Genomic DNA, 18,876 nt, shown 5'->3' with positions numbered 1-18,876 from the left:
TGTGTTTATTAAGTATCAGGGTTTGCTACAGAGTAGGTTAGTTGGATTTATTCCAATAACAGGCCAACTTTGGGAAAACAGGGGTTTCCAAATAGGAATTTTGGAAAGCTGATTTAGTGAAAAGCGATTTAGTATGCTTGAAGTGTGGAGTATGAAGCTTGGTCCTAAAAAGACCATTTCAGATGGTTGTGCTTGGATTTGCAGGAAAGTTAACGAGGGAAAGGTTTGTGGGGCTCAAAAGTCCTATAGGTATGGCTCTTGGTTTTCGTGCAGTAAGCTGAAGCTGGAGGAGATATTTCATCTAACGTTTGAAATAGTTAAGGGGACGCGAACGTGTGATATTGTTGACGATTTTGGCTTCTCGTCAGCTACTCTTACTGATTAGCGTCAGTTCGTTAATGAAGTGATTCTCGATCACATTGAGCTGACGTCTGAGAAAATAGAAATGGTGTAGGCAAGATCATCGAAATTGACGAATCTAAATTTGGCAAGAGGAAGTATCATAGAGGGCATTGGGTGGAGGGTCAGTGGGTTTTTGGCAGGGTGGAGAGAGGATCAGGTAAGTTTTTTCTGGTTGCAGTACCCGATCGAACACAGGATACATTATTAAATGCCATCAAAGAATGGATAGAACCGGGTACACTAATTTACAGTGACTGCTGGAAGGCATATGACGTTATTTCAAGGGAAGGTTTTGATCACTTAAAAATGAATCACTCGATCCATTTTAAGGATCCTGTGACAGAGTGTCACACGAACACAATGGAAAGCACATGGAGGCATGTGAAAAGTTCTTTGCCGTCTTATAATCAGCAAAATGACTTCTCCTTTTATTTAGCTATGTACATGTTTAGGCATTCGTGCAAGGAGAAGAATATAAATGCGTTTATTGCATTTCTGGAAATTATCAGGGAAGTAAATTGGGAGAATTTTAGGTATGTCCTTTAGTGGGGTATGATTTGATAAATTTCATGTTTACATTTGCTTTCCATTGTACTCGTGATTAAATGTGATAATTTGTGCAATATTATAATCAAGAGTTTATTTTTTAAGATTGTTATTTAGTACAGATCTAATTTGTGTTGGCTTTGTGCCATAAATGTGATAATGTTTGCAATATTATAATCAAGAGTTTATTTTTTAAGATTGTTATTTAGTTTTATTGGTGTTCCTCCACGTAAATGTGATATTTTGTGCAATATAATCAAGAGTTTATTTTGGCAAAGTCCCGAAACAGTATTTTTACTTTGATAATTTTTGGAGTATATAATCAAGAGCTTATGTTTTAAGAATGTTATTTAGTCAAGATATATTTTTCGTTGAACGGTTGTGTTGACGATCCGCCATTTTTTGCAATCGTCATTGTTGGGTCTGTCTCGACGACAAATTTTTGTCGCCAAAAGGACCTATACTAAAGCTGTTCCTTTTTTTTTAAAGTAAAAATAGGTTGATGTGTACATGGATAGTGAGTATGTGCAATTCTTAAAAACACGCCAAGCAGTGGGTGATTCTGCACTTTCACCAAAATTTTTCAATATGCAGATTGGACTGGGATGAAAAAGATACCACAATAAACTTATATTAGTTTCACTTTTTGAATTGATTACTAATGTTGTGAAGTGTTTGTTAAATATTAAAAACCTATCCCTGTACTAGATTCAATGATAAGATTCAGATAATCCGATGCAGGAGGTAACAATATTGTTAATACAATATTTTGTACGCATATATACACAAGTCAATCAGCTCAATAAATAAAAATAATTTTGGTACTATTTGGTTTTGAGGGCCGTAAAAAAATTCCAGCAAAAATGTATGCGCGAATGCACCAAATCTAGCAAACACGCCCATTTAACAGCGTGCCAAATCTAGCGTACGCGCTGATTTCAGATTGCATAAGTTTATATAGTTCTATATTTCTTAACACGCCATTGAAATACTAGTTTATTTTTTAATTCCTTTTTTGATAACATAGGGATTTAATAATTTGGGAATTGCCCATGATGAAAAGTCTGCGATAGAATTATGGGTAAAGTGCAGAATCACCCACTGCTTGACGCGTTTTTAAGAATTGCAAATACTCGGTATCCATGTGCACATCGACTTATTTTCACTTAAAAAAAAAATCCCAGAATTGCACAAAAATGGCACTGCGCACACCCCTGACTTTATCTATGTACACATCAACCTATTGTCACTTAAAAAGTAAAAGAAAATTGACAAAAATCCAATTGTTTTTTCCCTTGTAAAAAGCGGCAAACAAATAAGTGGGCGATTCTGCACTTTACCGAGAATGTTTTCAAAGAAAAGGCATCATTCATTATAGAAAATTATGTTTGAACAACCAACGAGATGACATTATGCTTTAGCGATAACTCGGTAGCGAAATATTATATCAACTTAAACTTTCATCTAAATTAAAACATCAATATTAGATAGTTATTTACTATTATACTTCCTTTCTTGCGTTAGGGTTGCCGCAATTACTTTTGGCAGCATTGGCATCAACAAAAGTTTGGCGATTTTTTACGGCCCTCGAAACCGAATAGTACCATAATTTTTAAAACTACATATACAATAAGTTTTAGCAAGCATGATGACCGCAACATTTAATAACAACTTATTACACATTTACACGTAGGGTTAGCTTCAGACATAAACAGCCGTTTACGACACATATTTTCGGACAGCGGCACTAAGTTCAAAAGTGATATCTAAATAAAGGAATATTTTTATTTGACTTGTTAATATGTTTAAATTATAGGAAGTGTCAACCGTACTAATCGCCTAGGGCATCGAAAACATTGCAGCCCAGTGTGTTTGAGATAAATTTCAGAACTGCATTACATTTAATTTAGCAAACGTTTCAAATATGCACTGATGGGGTTAAAAAAAAAAAAAACCTTACCGATGAAATGTCAGTCCTTCCACATTTTCTCCGATTTTATTACTGCAGTTATAAGCTGAGCAAGTTGTCATTTTAGCTTTACCTGAAAGTTTTACTGAATTTAAAAAAGAATATACCGAAAGTAGGATAACTCATCAAAATACAAAACAACAACTCTCTACTCCCGCTAATCACAGTGTTCATACAGTTGGGCGGAGTTGTTTAATATCTGTAAAAGGAATGTGTCATAAAAAAATTCAAACCCAGTTAGAATACATTTTATTTTTATTGGTCTAATTAATGAAATTGCTCATTATAACCCCATGATAAAAATAACATAATTTTTTTATTTACAATAATCATCAGGGAAGAACTCATCTAATACTGTAAATAAAATTTTCTAAAATAAATAAATGATTACTCAAATTCAATGACCTTTTACTTCTTTTTTTGTTCATATCTTTTTTGGAAAAAAATTTATGGTTAAAAAAACAAAAACAAACAATTTTCACCGGCTTTTAGTGTCAGATTGGCAACAAGGTTTGAGGTCGGAAACTTTGATCTCGGCTTAACAACTTCAAGTTGTAACATTTTACGACTCTTTGGTATGTTGAAGTCAGTTGGAATTCATTGGTATTAAAGTGTAAATTATAGTACTTACATTTAAAACGGCTTTCGGTATATTATAATTAAAGTATTTGCTTATTTTGAGCCGTATCTTACTTTGAAAATGGGAAATACATCTAGTAGTCGTCGAGTTACAGTGGTTAATGATGATGTTGTAGGAGTTGTTCAAGTATCTGAAAATTTTGTTAGAAGATTGAGAGCAGAACCTGAAAAGTCATCTGAACCTGTAGCTTCAACGGTTCAAGAACAAAAACCAATTACTGAAGAATCAACTTCATCATCACGATTTGTTCCATTCACCCCTCCAGAGCATTTTTCTTCTACTTTAGAACAGAGGCAGAAATATCATGAAGAATTCAAAAGAGCTGAGAAATCTTGGCAGAATCGAATCTCTGAATTAGAGTCTCAGAATCGGCAGTTGTTTGATGCAGCTAAAGACAAATTTGAGAAGACTCTTACAGAAGTTGAAGAAAATCACGTAAAGAATTCATTCGCACCAGTGTGTCCAGATAAAGAACAGCAAGTATTAAAATGTTATAAGGAGAATACAAAATTTCCTCTTAACTGTTCTAGAGAAGTTCGTGACTTTATAGATTGTGTTGAAAAAGTTAGACTGACTGCTTTATCTAAATAATTTCATGTTAGTTTAGATGTAATAATAGTTTGTTTACATTTAGTCCTCGGGAAGAAAAGGAAGACTAGATTTCCATAAATTTGTTTGTCTAAATATAGATAATAAATGAATATTTCTTAGTTTATGCGTTTATTTTTGCAAAGTTTGGAATTGGTGTTCTGTCATTTCTGTTTATAGCCATGCAGTTCTTTACTAAAGCAGTTTGTCTAAAATTCATCAGATTTCAAAGTTCCATGTACATTGCTGTTTATTTCTATGCCTTCTGGAGGATTAGGTCATTACACAGATTTTTTTAAGGGGAGGATGTTTTATGATTATGTCCTTTTTTTAAAAGGGCATAGGTTATTTGTATAATTTGGTTTATTTAATAGTGTACATAAATACTGATTTCATAAACATTTCATTTCAGAATTACTTCTTTTATGACACGAAATTAGTAACATGGAAATAGAGTTAATTTGTGCAATATAATAGAAATAATGACTTTGGATTCAGTTATGTGTTATGTAAAATAGGTTTTTATGGCTAAATGTAAAAATTATGAAACATAGGATTATCTTGTAAAATTGTTGTTAAAAAAAAATGATGGAATGCAAATCTTTACTTCCAATTTTATATAAAACAATTGCAGCTCAGAAAGTTATAGATGTGTTTCTTTAAATTAATTAAAGAGCTTAACTCTCATTTTTGTAAACGTAATTTAATGACTAGCAATTTTTATTTGTTCTAGTGTTTGTTTTCCTGAGATAAGTTAATTGTCTGTTTGATGCAAGCTAGCATTAATCTTTGTTATATTTGATTTCTGTGTACCTTTTATAAAATGTTACATTTATAAGCAGTGTGGCTTAAATGATAAATAATTTCACCCTGTATATATAAGTGAGTGCGGAATTCATTTGTCAAATACAGTTCCAGGCAGCTGGGTTAGCTCCATGAGCATTTTCATAGTTTGCTCCATGTGTAATTGGATACGAACCAGTCAGAGTCGTAGCTAGGGTTTTCAGCGCCCAGGGACAACTGAAGATTTCGTGCCCCCTACTGCTTGCCAAGGATGAAAAACATTTCATTCTAAAATGTTGTAACATCAGTTTGACGCCCCTTGGATTCTGTGCCCGAGGACCGGTGCCCCCCTTCTAGCTATGCCCCTGGAGCCAGTTTCTCTTGGAGAGTCCTTCACAAATGTCCCATCAGGCTGATAACTCTCGTACGCTTTGCTGTAATCAAATAAGCCAAGCAAGAGAGAGATTTGTTGTTGTAAACATGTTAAGAAAATTTGTCTTACAGAAAAGAAAGGGATGTTTCTGAAATACCCATTCTTTATCATTGAAAAAAAAAAAAAAAAAAAAAAAAAACACATCGTGGTAAAATTGCAAACCATTTTTGCAATTAGACTATATTAAGTTTTGTCTGTATACACTAGCAGAGTCCATGGGCATACTGCACTTTTTATCTTATGATTAATTGCTACAATTGTAATTATGCCAAACAACTTATTTATAATATTTTATTCTATAATATAGCTACTATAATTTTGCTTTGACTGTTGTTTATTTTTTAATTTCAAAACGATACTCTTGCCTCTAGGTAAGCATGGCATGCAAATTCTTTTTTGATTCATGCCAACCAGTTTCAAAATAATGTAATAATTTGTTATTTGGTCTGGTACCTTAACATGCTTTCGAGAAGATTGTTGCCAGGAAAGTAAATCATTAGTAATATTTTAGAGTTTACTCTAAGGAATTACAACTTTCTATTGTAAAGAAAATATTTGCACTTTAATGTTGTAAAGAGATTGTTGCCAGTTCTTCAGCAATAGTATTGGTCATCCTTTGTATTGTGTTAAAAATATTGTACTTAGATTGTTCATACATAAATTTTGATTGACAATGAAAAATTAAATAGCCTTTTTCGAAACTACCAAATGCCTTATATCTAATGGTATAGAAAAACTTATTTTTAATAAATAATGTATTTTTTGCAACTGCATATTTTATTTTTTCTTAAATGTTTTGCTTTCTATGGTGCTATGAGCAAACAAAACAAAAAATTGTTCGAATGTTGTAATAAAGAACAGCTTGTAATTGCATGGGAATATCTTAATTCATTTAATCTTCACATAGTTTTGTTTCATTTTTGCATTCACATTTTGTTATAAAAAAAACCTTTACTTGGTCACATGATCTTCATATACTTCATAATTTACTACATACTAGAGAAGTTATTGAAAAAATGATTAGCAAATATGTATTATGCTGTTAGATTTCTATACAACCTTCATGAATGATGATATCTTAAAAAATATATCTTTTTCTCTCAAAACAGATAAAAACATTCAAAAAAAATTTTTTAAGCGCGTTTTTACTCTTCCTTAAAATTTAAAATCTCACTCTTTACATTGTAGGTGGAGCCCATCATATTGAAGATGTAACTTATTTAAAGTGAGTTACAATATATGAAGTTTTCGAAAATGTATTCAACATTTCACAAAATTGTAAGTAATTTATTATTAAAAATAAATACAGTGTTTTATTCAGATGCATAGGTGCTCTACATTTTTATAAAGTTTTTAAATTGTAAATAAATAAATATTTTTTTTTTTTTTTTTTTTTTTTTTTTTCATTTTAGACATTACTACTCATTTGGAACAATGATGAATATTTGTACTCTAAATTTTTTAAATAGTACCTTTTGTGCATTTTACACATTAATTTACTTATGAAGGTCAGTTTTCTTCAGAAAATCTTTGCGATAAGTCAGGTAGCTGTTATGTCCTATGCTATGTTCTTTTTAAATTAAATTTAATGTCCGCTTTATATGTTTTATAATTAGAAGTAGTATCCTATATGGTGGCACTGGTGCAGATAAAAATCAGGGTGAATCTTTACATTATGGTAACTTGATGATTTTTTGGCGAAAATTGGGCGACCAACCCTGATACAGTAACCTGCTAGTTTTGTTTTGGATGCCATTTTGTTTTCACAAAGTAAAGGCATGTTTTTTTTTTTTTTTTTTTTTTTTTACTCAACATTTTTTCTAACAATCTGCTAGCCAAATTACGCTTATACTAGAATTTTTATGGAACAAAAATGCTTAATCATGACGAAGCTTAGGTGCGAAATTGCCACGTTTTTAAGAATTGCACATACACGGTATCCATGTACACGTCGACCTAGTTTCACTTAAAAAAACATCTTGGAATTGCACAAAAATGGCATTGCGCACACTCTTGACTTTATCTATGTACACATCGACCTATTTTCACTTAAAAAGTAGTCCTAGCTAGTAACCTTTATCGCCTTACCAAAATGTTGCCCAACTACCTGTTACCATATTCTAAAGATTAGCCAAAATCAGATTTAATTTATAAAATGAATAAGTTTATAAGTGAAAAGATATAAATTTTGTAGCAGATTTCTGTTAAAGTTTTTATCAAAATTATTTAAACAGAGCAATGATCGTAATCAAATTGTGATAGTTTAAACACGTGCACATCATTTTAATCTGCAAGATAAAATTTCTTATTTACAAAACATTTCTGTAGTTGTTATTTGATTGTAATATTTCTGATCTTTAGAAATAATCATTAATATATTTTTATAATAATTGTTTTTATTTTTCACATCAAAAACACCTAGATAGCCAATTCAGTTTGTAATCATATCAAACCTATTATCTGCTGTGTAATTTTGTCATTTCAACCCTTAGTGGATTCTAAATTCTATGTAGAAAAGCCAGATATTTTTATAAGCATTTCAGATTTTGTGTTAAACTTTAATTACAACCTGAATTTTTGAAGACCTTATAGCAAGTATTCAAAAGTGCAATAAAAAAGTTAAGCTGTTAATTTAGCTTATTTTTTCTTGTACTACAGTAAATACTGATATTCAAATATTCATTGTGAAAAATGTGGCAAAATTAAACATGAGAGTTAAAAATTTCTTCCTATTCTCTGTTAACATATAAAAACAAAAGTTTTGTGAGAAAATGTTATACAAAATAAAAATGGAGGATAGAGTTACAATCACCAGAGAAATCTCGTAAAACATGTATTTGTGTACTCTTTTTATTTTTCGTTTTTAAATTTAAGGTGGGGGGTATACCTTGCTTGGGTGCTGTTAAGAGTGCCAACTGGTGATGTAGTGGATGGGAGCACTGAATGCTTCTAGTTCAATCCTTATTCAAATCCTGATAGATGAGCTGGTCACATAGTGTTTTTAATTCTTTTCCATATGTGTCTCATAAATATGAGCCAGATACACTTAAAGAGACATCCATTCCCATAAACAGATGGTCCTTTTGTGCTTTGCCTTAATCAGTTTACCAAACCTAATATATTAACAAATGAATTTTGAATATGTCTTGATTGCCTACAGTTATTCAAAATATATTCTGTATTAGTTTGAAGGATTGCTTAGCACTGGAGGACTCTCAAAAAACAGAAAATCATTGAAATAATATAAACTTGGTCTTATTTAACTTGCAAATGTATGTAGTTTCTAGAAAAGGTAAACAATGTATCATATATCATTCTCAAATATGTAGAAAAGCTAGACATTCTGTACGTAAAATTGACAAAACCTCGGTCTTACTATCAGATTATCATGGGCTCTCAACCAGGGGGGAGAATTTCATAGTTTCAAGGGGCAATGTGGTCACCTTTTAAGTATTTAGTTTATTAATATAAAAAAAACTGCTTTTATTATACTTAACTGTGTGTATACAAATGTACAAACATATACATACACACGTGCATACATGCATATATTTCTTAATCTGGTCCTGATAACAGAAGAATACCAAAATATGTAATATCTCCATGCTAATTTTTATATTGCATGTATCTTCCGTTAGATTTTATTGCAAAGACTGGATGTATGGGTTTTTTGTATGTAACTTTACAGAAGAATACTAAAATATGTAATATCTCCATGCTAATTTTTATATTGCATGTATCTTCCATTAGATTTTATTGCAAAGACTGGATGTATGGGTTTTTTGTATGTAACTTTAACTTTTAACAAATTTTGCATGTTAACTTTTAGTTTTTGTTAGTTTATAAACTTAAAAAGAAATCAGGGAAGAGTAGTCAGTGAGTTTCTTGTTTTATAGAAAGGCACTCATCTGCAGATAAATAGATTTAGTTTCTTGTCATAGTTAATTTTCACAATTACTTAATGTCAAAATAGAAGCATTATTTTGTTAACTATATGTAAGCTTTATTATCATCATTGTACATGATTCAGGTAAATCTCCCCCCCCCAAGAAAAAGAGTTAGTGTAAGATCATAATCAATCTATAAAACTGAAATAATTTGAAATGATTATGATTTTAGCGATGCCGTAGAAATATACTTGTATCTAGACAGAAATTCATTTGTCAATCTCTGATCATAAATCTTTTAGAAATTAATGTAATTATTTCCTTAATTCCAAACTTTCTATTTTAATATAATTCTAAAATATTATGAAGTTTCATGTTTTGATTATTTAAAATAATATACCTGGGGTGATTCAGAAACAGAAGATACAAAAATTTAGTTTCAAAATGTGTAAATGGTTGCAGTGTGGTTTTTCACAGAAATGAACACAAAGACAGGATTTTTTTAACAATAAAAAGTCTTACTGCCAGAATAATTACCATTTTTTTACTAGCAGGTGCTTCTTTAGCAGTTTAAAAAAACTGACATTTTTTAGGGGACTGTGTGATCATCACTCAGAATTGTTTTCAAAATGTATTCTTACAAGATCTAACACACACAGGAACTGAAACTGATCAGTTCTGAAAGATATCATGAATTTGCAAATTGGGCTTTTCAACAGATGAAAATTAATGTGGACTGACAATGTCCTATGGACCAATAAAGTACTGTTATCTCTTAATGAAAGTGTAAATGCATACACACTACTATAGTGTAATGCAGAGGTGCCCTAATTTAGCATGAATGTTACTATAGTGTAATATTTATACTAAGTAGGCCACCTCTGCATATGTCTTATCCAGAACATGCTGGGATCAACATTTGATGGTAACCTTGTCCTCAGTCATTCGTTTCTATATAAATGACCTACAGGGTTTACAGACCTTACACCTTGTAACTTTTGGTTATGGGGATATGAAACCACTAGTATACAAAAAGTTTGGCTGATATTGGCCATATTGAAAGAAATTATTGACCATCATGTCACAGGAATTACAGCTTAATGCTCTTCAATGCTTTGCAAAGTATCATGCCACATCTGATGGTCATTTTCATGAATGGCAGCTGCTACACTGAGCAAATGTATCAATTTCAAGGGCAAACAGGTACAGGTCTATCTTCATCAGCAGCAAAAAAATCTGCCACAGAAATCTCCCCTTGAAACTAAAAGAGTCTTGACTAAATTCTATGCTGAACACAAGGTTGTTGCATTGCCTAATTTTATGGAGCGCTACTTGTTGGTGAAATTTGTAACTATTCTGAGAAAATTTTTGGTACTTACGTATTATCGCAACCAGGTTGGCGCGATTTGTAAGTTTGAGTAAAAAAGTATGAATAGAAAGAAAATGTACATTTATTAATTACAGATAATTTTTAATACAGTTTTTTATATTATTTTGTTTTAAAATATAAAATAGCAATTAAACCCTTCCGGTTTCGAATTTGAATAAGTTGCAGAATTATTTTTTCGGCGGAAATCTTTTGGCTATTGCTTTTAGCACTGATTGAAAACCGTCTTCGCCATTAACAGCTTGAGCTTGGCGCCATATAAATTCGATAAGGTATGAGTCAAGATGATGATGGGCTGTTCCTCTCTGTTTTTTGTTGCGCCATTTGGCTGAGCCCCACATGCGCTCTACATGTTGTGTGTGAACGCCCGTGTTGGGATCCACAAAGTTATATTTGTGATTAACAGTTCCATGCAGAAATCCAGCATTTTCGAACTCACTTGTATTGTATCCTTTCCAGCAATCCGAATAAATAATGCTTCCTTCCTTCCTTGATATTTTCGCAAATTTTTTCCATTAGAGTAACGGCGCTTCTGTTAGGTACAGTAACCAAAAAAGTGTCTTTCTTTTCTCGGCAAATTCCGCCGAAAACCCATTGCTGTGGTGGTACAGAAAGACAGGATTTTTTTAACAATAAAAAGTCTTAGTGTTATTTTTTCTTTTTACAAATAAACTTTCGTCTATTTTCACAATAAGTCCTTCGCCGCCTATTTGCTTTCTCTCTTTTTCATTCATTTCAAGGGCACATATCTCCCGCATGTAATTATTCCAATCTATAACAGTTTTGTCAGCAATTCCCATCTCTTCTGCACAAAATTTAATTGAGGTTAACTCTTTACACCAACAATAAATGAAACTACATATAACACGTAGGGTTGCCGTAAGTAGGGTCGCCAAATTTGGTGATTTATGCGAATTTTGGCCTGGTTGCGTTAATACGTAAGTACCAAATTTTTCATTATTAAAATAAATCCTATGTCTTTCTGTGTACTTCTTGAAAAATCACATTATACTACTGTCTGTATATTTTGAATTATTGAAATTTTACTGTTTCTGTTATTTTTGGATTGCCTGATATTATAGATTTTAATTTAAGAAATGATCCCTGTGATATATTGACCATGTAACCCAGGATAAAGAATTAACTCTCTAAGTGCATGGTTACTTTATTATGGTATTGTTCTGATTTGAAACCTTTTGAAAAGCTATGTAGAATATTTTCTTATAATTACATTTGATTAAATAATGAATATATTTTTCTTTTCATTATAAACTGAATACATTGCTTTTTCTTTTGGAATTATTTCAATAGGTTTTTTCCATTGTTATTACCCTCAAATATATCAGAAATTCGACATAGTTACAGTCAAAGAAAGAAAATGACATCGTCTATTCTTAATTTGCCCATTACTAAGGTGAAACTTTTGTTTTACAGTAAATTCTTTCAATCATGTAACTGAAATCAATAACATATATTCTGTTTTAACCTATTATAATTTTAATATGTAATTATTTTTAACTTCATCAAAATATTTGGATGTTGTATATACTACATTATTTTAGTAATTTTCTGTTTTAGGTCTCCCAATTAATTAAGGACAAGATTATAAGTGTTCCAGAATTGTGTTCTATGTGCTTGAAAAGAATAAATCAAATAAAGAATTTAAATGCATTCATAACTGTTACAAAAGATATTGCTTATGATCAAGCAGAGTTGGCACAAAGAAGAAATTTAGATGGTAATCTGATTTGCATTAGTATAAATGTTAATTTAGACATGTTTTTCTAAAATAGTATTTTTTTTAGAAATTTTATCTTATAAAGTTTATTTTATGTTTAAATATATGTTTAATTTTCATATTTATGTCTTGTTTTGATTATGCTTTAATATCGCATCAATTTATTTGTATTAGATGAATCAAAATGTTGAAAAGCCTTTTCTCCCCCCTCCAGAATTTATTATGAAACTGAAGTTCTTATCAGTCACATTATGTATTTTTTACTTTTTTTTTATGTTCATGGTATTTTTTAGATTTATTATGAATGCAATTTTATCATTACAACTCAAAAGGATATAAGCTATCACTGAACAAAAATATAAATGCAATATTTTGATGTGAAGTTACCGTATATACCCGCGTATAAGTCGAGATATTTTGGACAAAAAAAAAAACTTCAAAACGCGGGGGGGGGGGCGGTTGACTTATACGCGGGGCCATAAAAAGTTTAAAAAATCGGAAGTTCAAAAATTTCTTTATATAATGCAGTTGTTTTCTTCCCGCACTCAAATTGGATGACTTATCAAATAAGTCACTTACTTGAAGTAATTTCATGACTTAAATTATGTGACGAACTAATCACAGAGTTTTATACTTTAACTAGAGTAAGTTTCGATTAAAGAATTTTCAGCCCCCTAACAACCGATCAATATCGAGCAATAGATTGGCTTAAAAATGTTTAAAACAGTCGATTGGCTTAAAAATGTGTGGGATAAAAGACCGGGAGCAGCTTTCAAAAAACCTTCTCTTTTAGTATACGATTCTTTTCGTGGACACTTTTCTGAAGAAGTGACAAAACACTTAAAAACGACTGTGGCCGTAATTCCGGGAGGATTGACATCCGTCATTCAACCCCTAAATGTCTGCGTCAATAAGCCCTTCAAAGTAAATGTTAGAAAATATTGGGCAGAGTGGATTAGTTCTGGTCGACCAACATTTACAAAGGGAGGCAACATTAAAAAGCCTGATATTACATTAATTGCTCAGTGGGTTAAAGATGCTTGGAATGAAACACCCTCTGAAATAATTATAAAATCATTTAAAAAATGTTGTATTAGCAATGAACTAGACGGCACAGAAGATGATTCTGTTTTTGAAAGTGAAAATGACGACGAAGGCTCTAGTAGTGATTGTAACAATACAGAGTTTGAGACTGAAAATATGTATGATGATGACAGAAGAGTTCTATGAAATATTTGGCGAATCAGACTATGAATCGAACGTTGAAAGATTTTGATTTTGTTTATTTACCAAGGTATTTTTTATCGTATACTTAATTTTTTTTCTCAGATGATTTTGAATAAATTTAGTACTTAAAATTTTTTTTTTGAAGTTTCTCGATCGATTTTGGAAGTGGGGGGTCGACTTATACGCGGGTATATACAGTATATGTTATAATTGTGGATTCAAATTGTATAATTATTTTATTTAAGATAAGTGCTTTAATTAAAGCTGTTATAAAACTATATGACAAAAATTGAGTATTTAATATTTTTTCAATTAAATAAACTGGACATGCATGCATTCACATACTGCTGAGGGTGCAAGGTGAAGTAAATTATGAATGTTGCTGACATTTACTTTTGAGGCCTTGTAATAAGTGTTGCTGTTAAAAAGAATTAAAATTATTTTACTCAGTATCATTTTCAGAGAGGAGTAAGAGAAGTTATGAGCTTAAACATATTTTTAAAAGGAGATTTGCTCCCTTAAAGTGACAGATATAAATCATTTAGTAAATATATGAACTTTTGTATAAGAAACAAAGCTGCCCTTTTATAGTGCAAAATTTCAGTTATATTGCAAAATTAAAGACAAACACATAGATAGTGCCTATATGGCTGAGAGGATAATTTGTGTCTGTTATCTTAAATATTCATTAATGCTAAAAGCTGTTTCTTACAGCTCTCTCAAATATTATGTTATGTTAACCTTAAAAGTTAGATGCTTTAAAAACGATTTTTATGTTATATTACTGTATGGGTCTACCTGAAAAGTTAGTGAAAACATCTGAAAATAATTTTTTTTCACTAGACATTTTTGTAAGGCTTCCTTAAGAATCCAGTGAATTTATCACTGTAGTTAACCACACTTTGTGTTTTCTAGGATATTTTTGTTAGGTAATTTCAGGGGCCACAAATATCAGACTTTGTATACTGTAGCTTGTCATTTATGTGAGCACAAAGTCTAGATATTTTTTATGCTTAAGATAATAGCTTATTTTTCAGCTACAAAATTATCTCATGGGCTTTTCCTGAAGACTTTGAGAAATAACAGGCAATTTGAAATAAATATTTAGTTGAAGGTATAGAACATAATTTTTGAATGGATTTCATGCCTATTAAGTACTACCCAAGGAAACCATAATTTAAAGTTATATTGCATTATTTTATTAAACAAGTAGGTTATATAATTAAGAGTGAGTGAGTGAGAGATTATGGCGCAAAACCAAAGATGATTATGAGTGCGCCAATATATAATTAAGAAGAAAAGCTTCAGAGGAACTTTCATGTTAAAGTGGTCACTCTTCAAGAGTCTGAAAACTGACAAATTTAATCACTCTGCTTTTGAAGTCACCAAAGGCTTATGTGATGGCTGCTTTAACAAGGAAATACCACTTCAGTCTATATGAAATGAGACTTCCCACTGTATAATTTTCTCTTACATTCCTGAAAATTTGTTGCTAGATTATTTTTATTGTTCATAGTCCTAGTGCAGGGAAAAAAATCAATATTATGTATATACCCTCTTGCGAGTATAGATATATGATCTAAATTACGTTTATGCTAGCCGGTTTTTTTTTTTTTTTTTTTTTTTTTTTTTTGCTAATGTCATTGTCCCTAGTATTTTTTACTTTTTGTGTTAGTATTGGTGCTGTCATTATGGCAGATCTAAACTATAAAGTTTTGTAAATAATGAAATAACTTTAGAAAAACTTCAGCTCCAGATGTGAGGACTTGTATTACATTTATATATATTTTTCAGTAATAATGCATACTGTATTTTGAACAACAAATTTGTTTAATTTTTATTTGATTGTAATGTAATGAAATTAATAATAATTTTAATTTTGAATAATTGTAAATTTCTACCTTTTTTAATATATGGTAATCTGTTGGGTAATTAGTTATTCAACAGAATAATACATAACTGTGCATTAAAGCATAACTCTTTATAAATAATTTCTTTCAAAGGGTTAGCTGCTACCATTTGGAAATAGGGTGCGATGTGACTAGTAACTAAAACTCGTGTACATATTTAATTAAAATTAGTCACGAACTGAAAGTTTTTTAATTTCTAATGAAATTTTCTTAGGTACATCTTTAGGAATTTTAGATGGTATTCCTGTGGCTTTTAAGGATAACTGGAGCACTAAACATATTACGACAACATGTGCTTCAAAGATGTTGAGTAATTATTCTGCTCCCTATAATGCAACAGTTGTTCAAAAACTTTATAATCAAGGTTCAGTTATAGTTGGTAAAACTAATTTAGATGAATTTGCCATGGGGTAAGTATGAGTTAAAAACTTATTTTATTTCAGGTATAGGCATTTGAATATTTTTCTTTTATTTTTTAAAATAAATATCTTATAGCATGTGTGATAAAAAACTGAAAACATACTTTCATACAGGATTAAAATACTGTTATAAATTTGTGTAAATATGTGGATATATTTGTTCTGTATTATTAAATTTGTATTATTGCTCTGTTGTATTTAGTATATAATTAATTTATGCATAAGTACATTTTTTTTTTTTTTTTTTTTTTTTTTTTTTTTTTTTTTTTTATTTATGACCATTCACAACTTGTTATTAGCTCTGGTAGGAGATTTCACAATTTAAAGACCTTGACTCACTAAGCAAAACAGTTTCTTCTGAGCTGAAATGGTACTTTCTGCTTATCTGCCTCCCCTGGTTTCAAAAGGTAATGAAAGTGTTGTATTTTTGGCATATTTTTAAGTATGCAGGCATCAACAGCCAACTCAGGCATGCATATCTTCTATGCATGTTTGTATGTGGATTTACATGCTTTGCATTTAACCACTATTTCTCTGAATAGCTGTAAAAATTTAAATATCGCCCATGTCCTTTTGTGGGAGGGGGGGCTAATAAAATCTTCTCTTTATTATTTTATAAACCAGAAATACCTATAGGCTGATTGATAGCAAAATAAATGTATTTCACATATTCAGAAAGCAGCTAGTAAGTTGGCCATTTTTTATGGGAGTGTGGATAATCAGAAAGTACCATAGAAACTTTTCTGAATATGTTGAATCTTAATACAAAAACTTTTGAAAACCATCTGCTGCACTGTTGTTATCCCAGAAAAGAAAGCTTGATGCTAATTCACACATATTCAGCGAAAGACTTTGATATTTTAATCTTTAGTTTAGTAAAACAACTTAGAGTTTCTGTAGAGTTTTTAATGTTATGCTGATAAAAACTGACAAATTTACAGTATTTTTTAAATGCTTTTGTATTGATGGTTATTGATTTGTAATATGTATTTAAAACAGTTCTTGTTGAATATTTTCCTGATTTACTAAAGATCTTTTGACAACATTTTTAACAAGTGTAGCTTATTTTTTGCTATTACATATTCATTGTATTGTGTATATCACTTTAACATTTCAATAAAGATGATGTTATCATTAGAGTATTTATTCATTAGAGTTATCATCATTAAAGTATTTATTCAAGAGATTATTTTTATCTTAAGTTATGCATGAATAATATTGAACTCTTAATGTTTCATATGCTATGCTATTTTTTTTAACCTAATTTTATGTTTAAATGAGTGAGACACATGTAGTATGTTCTATGGGAAATGTCATATGGGAAACTTTTTTACTGTAGAAATAGATATTTATCTTCTTATTGCTATAACATTTCCAGTAACAGGTTTATTAACTAGAAGTTGATTAGACACATGTTGAAATGCTAGAAAAATAGCTGTAAAGTGTTTTTACTCATTAATAAAGCAATTACAAAAGTTATTAATTAATTATAATATATTTCTTCATTGCTTTTAATATGCCCAAGTGGTACTCAGATTCATGCCGAGTATTACAAGTGCCTGAGGGGTTATGGAATAAATAGCAGCTCTGATACACTGCTTCAGTGTATTCATAAGTGCTGGAATGCAGCTTCGTTATTGGTCATTTGAATATTCCTGTTGTGAAGTATTACTGCTCTGAATGGAGATCATTTATAGTTTAGATGAATTTATATATAATTCCCATTCTGCTGATAAGTGTTGATATCTTAGATTTCCCATTAAATCCGTTAGGTTTTCTTCTGCCAAATTTCTTCATTATTTATGGCACTTACACATTTATTAATAATAAAATGGAGTAATTTTTTACATTATTCATAATCTGCATTGTTATCATAATGGTGAGAGCTGAAATCTTGAAAAGCTATTTTTGTTGGGAAATATTGCAAATTTTTCTTCAGTTATAATGTGTGACTAATTTAACAATGCATTTCATGACAAAAGAAACAAGTTACTATTCATTACTATGTGAGTACTGTAAGATTATTCTTCGTACAGATATAGGCAGTTATTAAATAGATATTTCAGCTTATTTGATTTTTGTCTGATTGTGTAAAAGGAATTTAAAAAAAATATTATAAAATTGAGGGTGGATGAATAGTTTTGTGTTCATGTTCCTCAGTAGCACATACAAACTGCCTACTTTCACCCATGTGTGAAAGTCTTGTTAAGGAATGTTAATAGTGATTATGCCATTTTCAAAGTATTGTAATCATATTTGATATAATCGTTATATGATATTAAGTTTTACTTCTTTATTCTATTGTTATGATTCATTCAGAAAATTTTATTAAGATAGGTTAAGCAGCTGAAAAAAGAAGTATCTGAATCAATATACAATCTGAAATTTTTACTCTAAAAACTTAACTGTTCAAATTAACTATTGTTAACTGTAGATGGGGCTGTAGAATATATTGAAATTTTACTGAGCATGCTGTGTGAGAAAAAATAGATGAGCAAAATTCTCTTAAAATAGTCCAGAGGCTTTATAAAATAAATTAAAATTTTATCATACATATATATCAGTCTATGTTCACACAAATACATTCTGTCAATGATTACGATGTGTTCTGTTTATTTTATTGAACAAGTAAATCAATCATCTTGTTAAATAAATTTTTAATTTGTTTGTTTGGCTTTTCAACTTTATTTCCATGATGCAATTGACAGCTCAGCTACTATTGACTCCTATTTTGGTCCCGTTAAGAATCCATGGAGATCAGGTTTGAAATATAATCTGGAAAGGAGGTCAAAATTAATAAACAGTGCTTCAAATTCTTGCATGACCAGCAATGACTTTATACAAATAAATAAAGAACCACTTGAAAATGATGATTTTTTTGTATCTGGAGGTAGTTCTGGAGGAGGAGCTGTTGCAGTAGCTACTGGAGCCTGCTTTGGGTAATTTT

General features: G+C 30.5%; 3 protein-coding genes across 3 annotated transcripts in view; 2 read left to right on the top strand and 1 right to left on the bottom strand.

Moving 5' to 3' along the window:
* Window positions 1-3,088, bottom strand: part of LOC118182540 (uncharacterized) — a 43,337-nt gene extending 40,249 nt beyond the window's left edge. Inside the window, exon 1 of the mRNA XM_085827613.1 lies at window positions 2,909-3,088. Coding sequence (XP_085683739.1) covers window positions 2,909-2,979 — 71 coding nt within the window. The 5' untranslated portion in view covers window positions 2,980-3,088. The remainder of the gene's footprint in view (window positions 1-2,908) is intronic.
* Window positions 3,089-3,394: 306 nt separating this feature from the next.
* GatA (glutamyl-tRNA(Gln) amidotransferase subunit A, mitochondrial) overlaps window positions 3,395-18,876 on the top strand; it is a 29,735-nt gene continuing 14,253 nt past the window's right edge. The window contains exons 1-6 of the mRNA XM_085827611.1: window positions 3,395-3,492; window positions 6,550-6,639; window positions 11,947-12,049; window positions 12,214-12,373; window positions 15,725-15,920; window positions 18,638-18,868. Coding sequence (XP_085683737.1) covers window positions 12,014-12,049; window positions 12,214-12,373; window positions 15,725-15,920; window positions 18,638-18,868 — 623 coding nt within the window. The 5' untranslated portion in view covers window positions 3,395-3,492; window positions 6,550-6,639; window positions 11,947-12,013. The remainder of the gene's footprint in view (window positions 3,493-6,549; window positions 6,640-11,946; window positions 12,050-12,213; window positions 12,374-15,724; window positions 15,921-18,637; window positions 18,869-18,876) is intronic.
* Window positions 3,421-6,134, top strand: Chchd3 (Coiled-coil-helix-coiled-coil-helix domain containing 3). Its single transcript, XM_085827612.1, has one exon. It carries the CDS (start codon window positions 3,618-3,620, stop codon window positions 4,146-4,148), a length of 531 nt encoding a protein of 176 aa, XP_085683738.1. The 5' UTR covers window positions 3,421-3,617; the 3' UTR covers window positions 4,149-6,134.

Source organism: Stegodyphus dumicola, chromosome 12 (genome assembly GCF_044657685.1).
Source record: "Stegodyphus dumicola isolate Sdum_Otavi_A_Nest chromosome 12, ASM4465768v1".
In the NCBI taxonomy this organism is placed as follows: domain Eukaryota; kingdom Metazoa; phylum Arthropoda; class Arachnida; order Araneae; family Eresidae; genus Stegodyphus; species Stegodyphus dumicola.
This window is presented reverse-complemented; position numbering and strand designations above follow the sequence as displayed.

Bases quoted from the DNA above. Each gene is read 5' to 3' on its own strand.
- Chchd3 (XM_085827612.1), top strand. From the start codon at position 3,618: ATGGGAAATACATCTAGTAGTCGTCGAGTTACAGTGGTTAATGATGAT.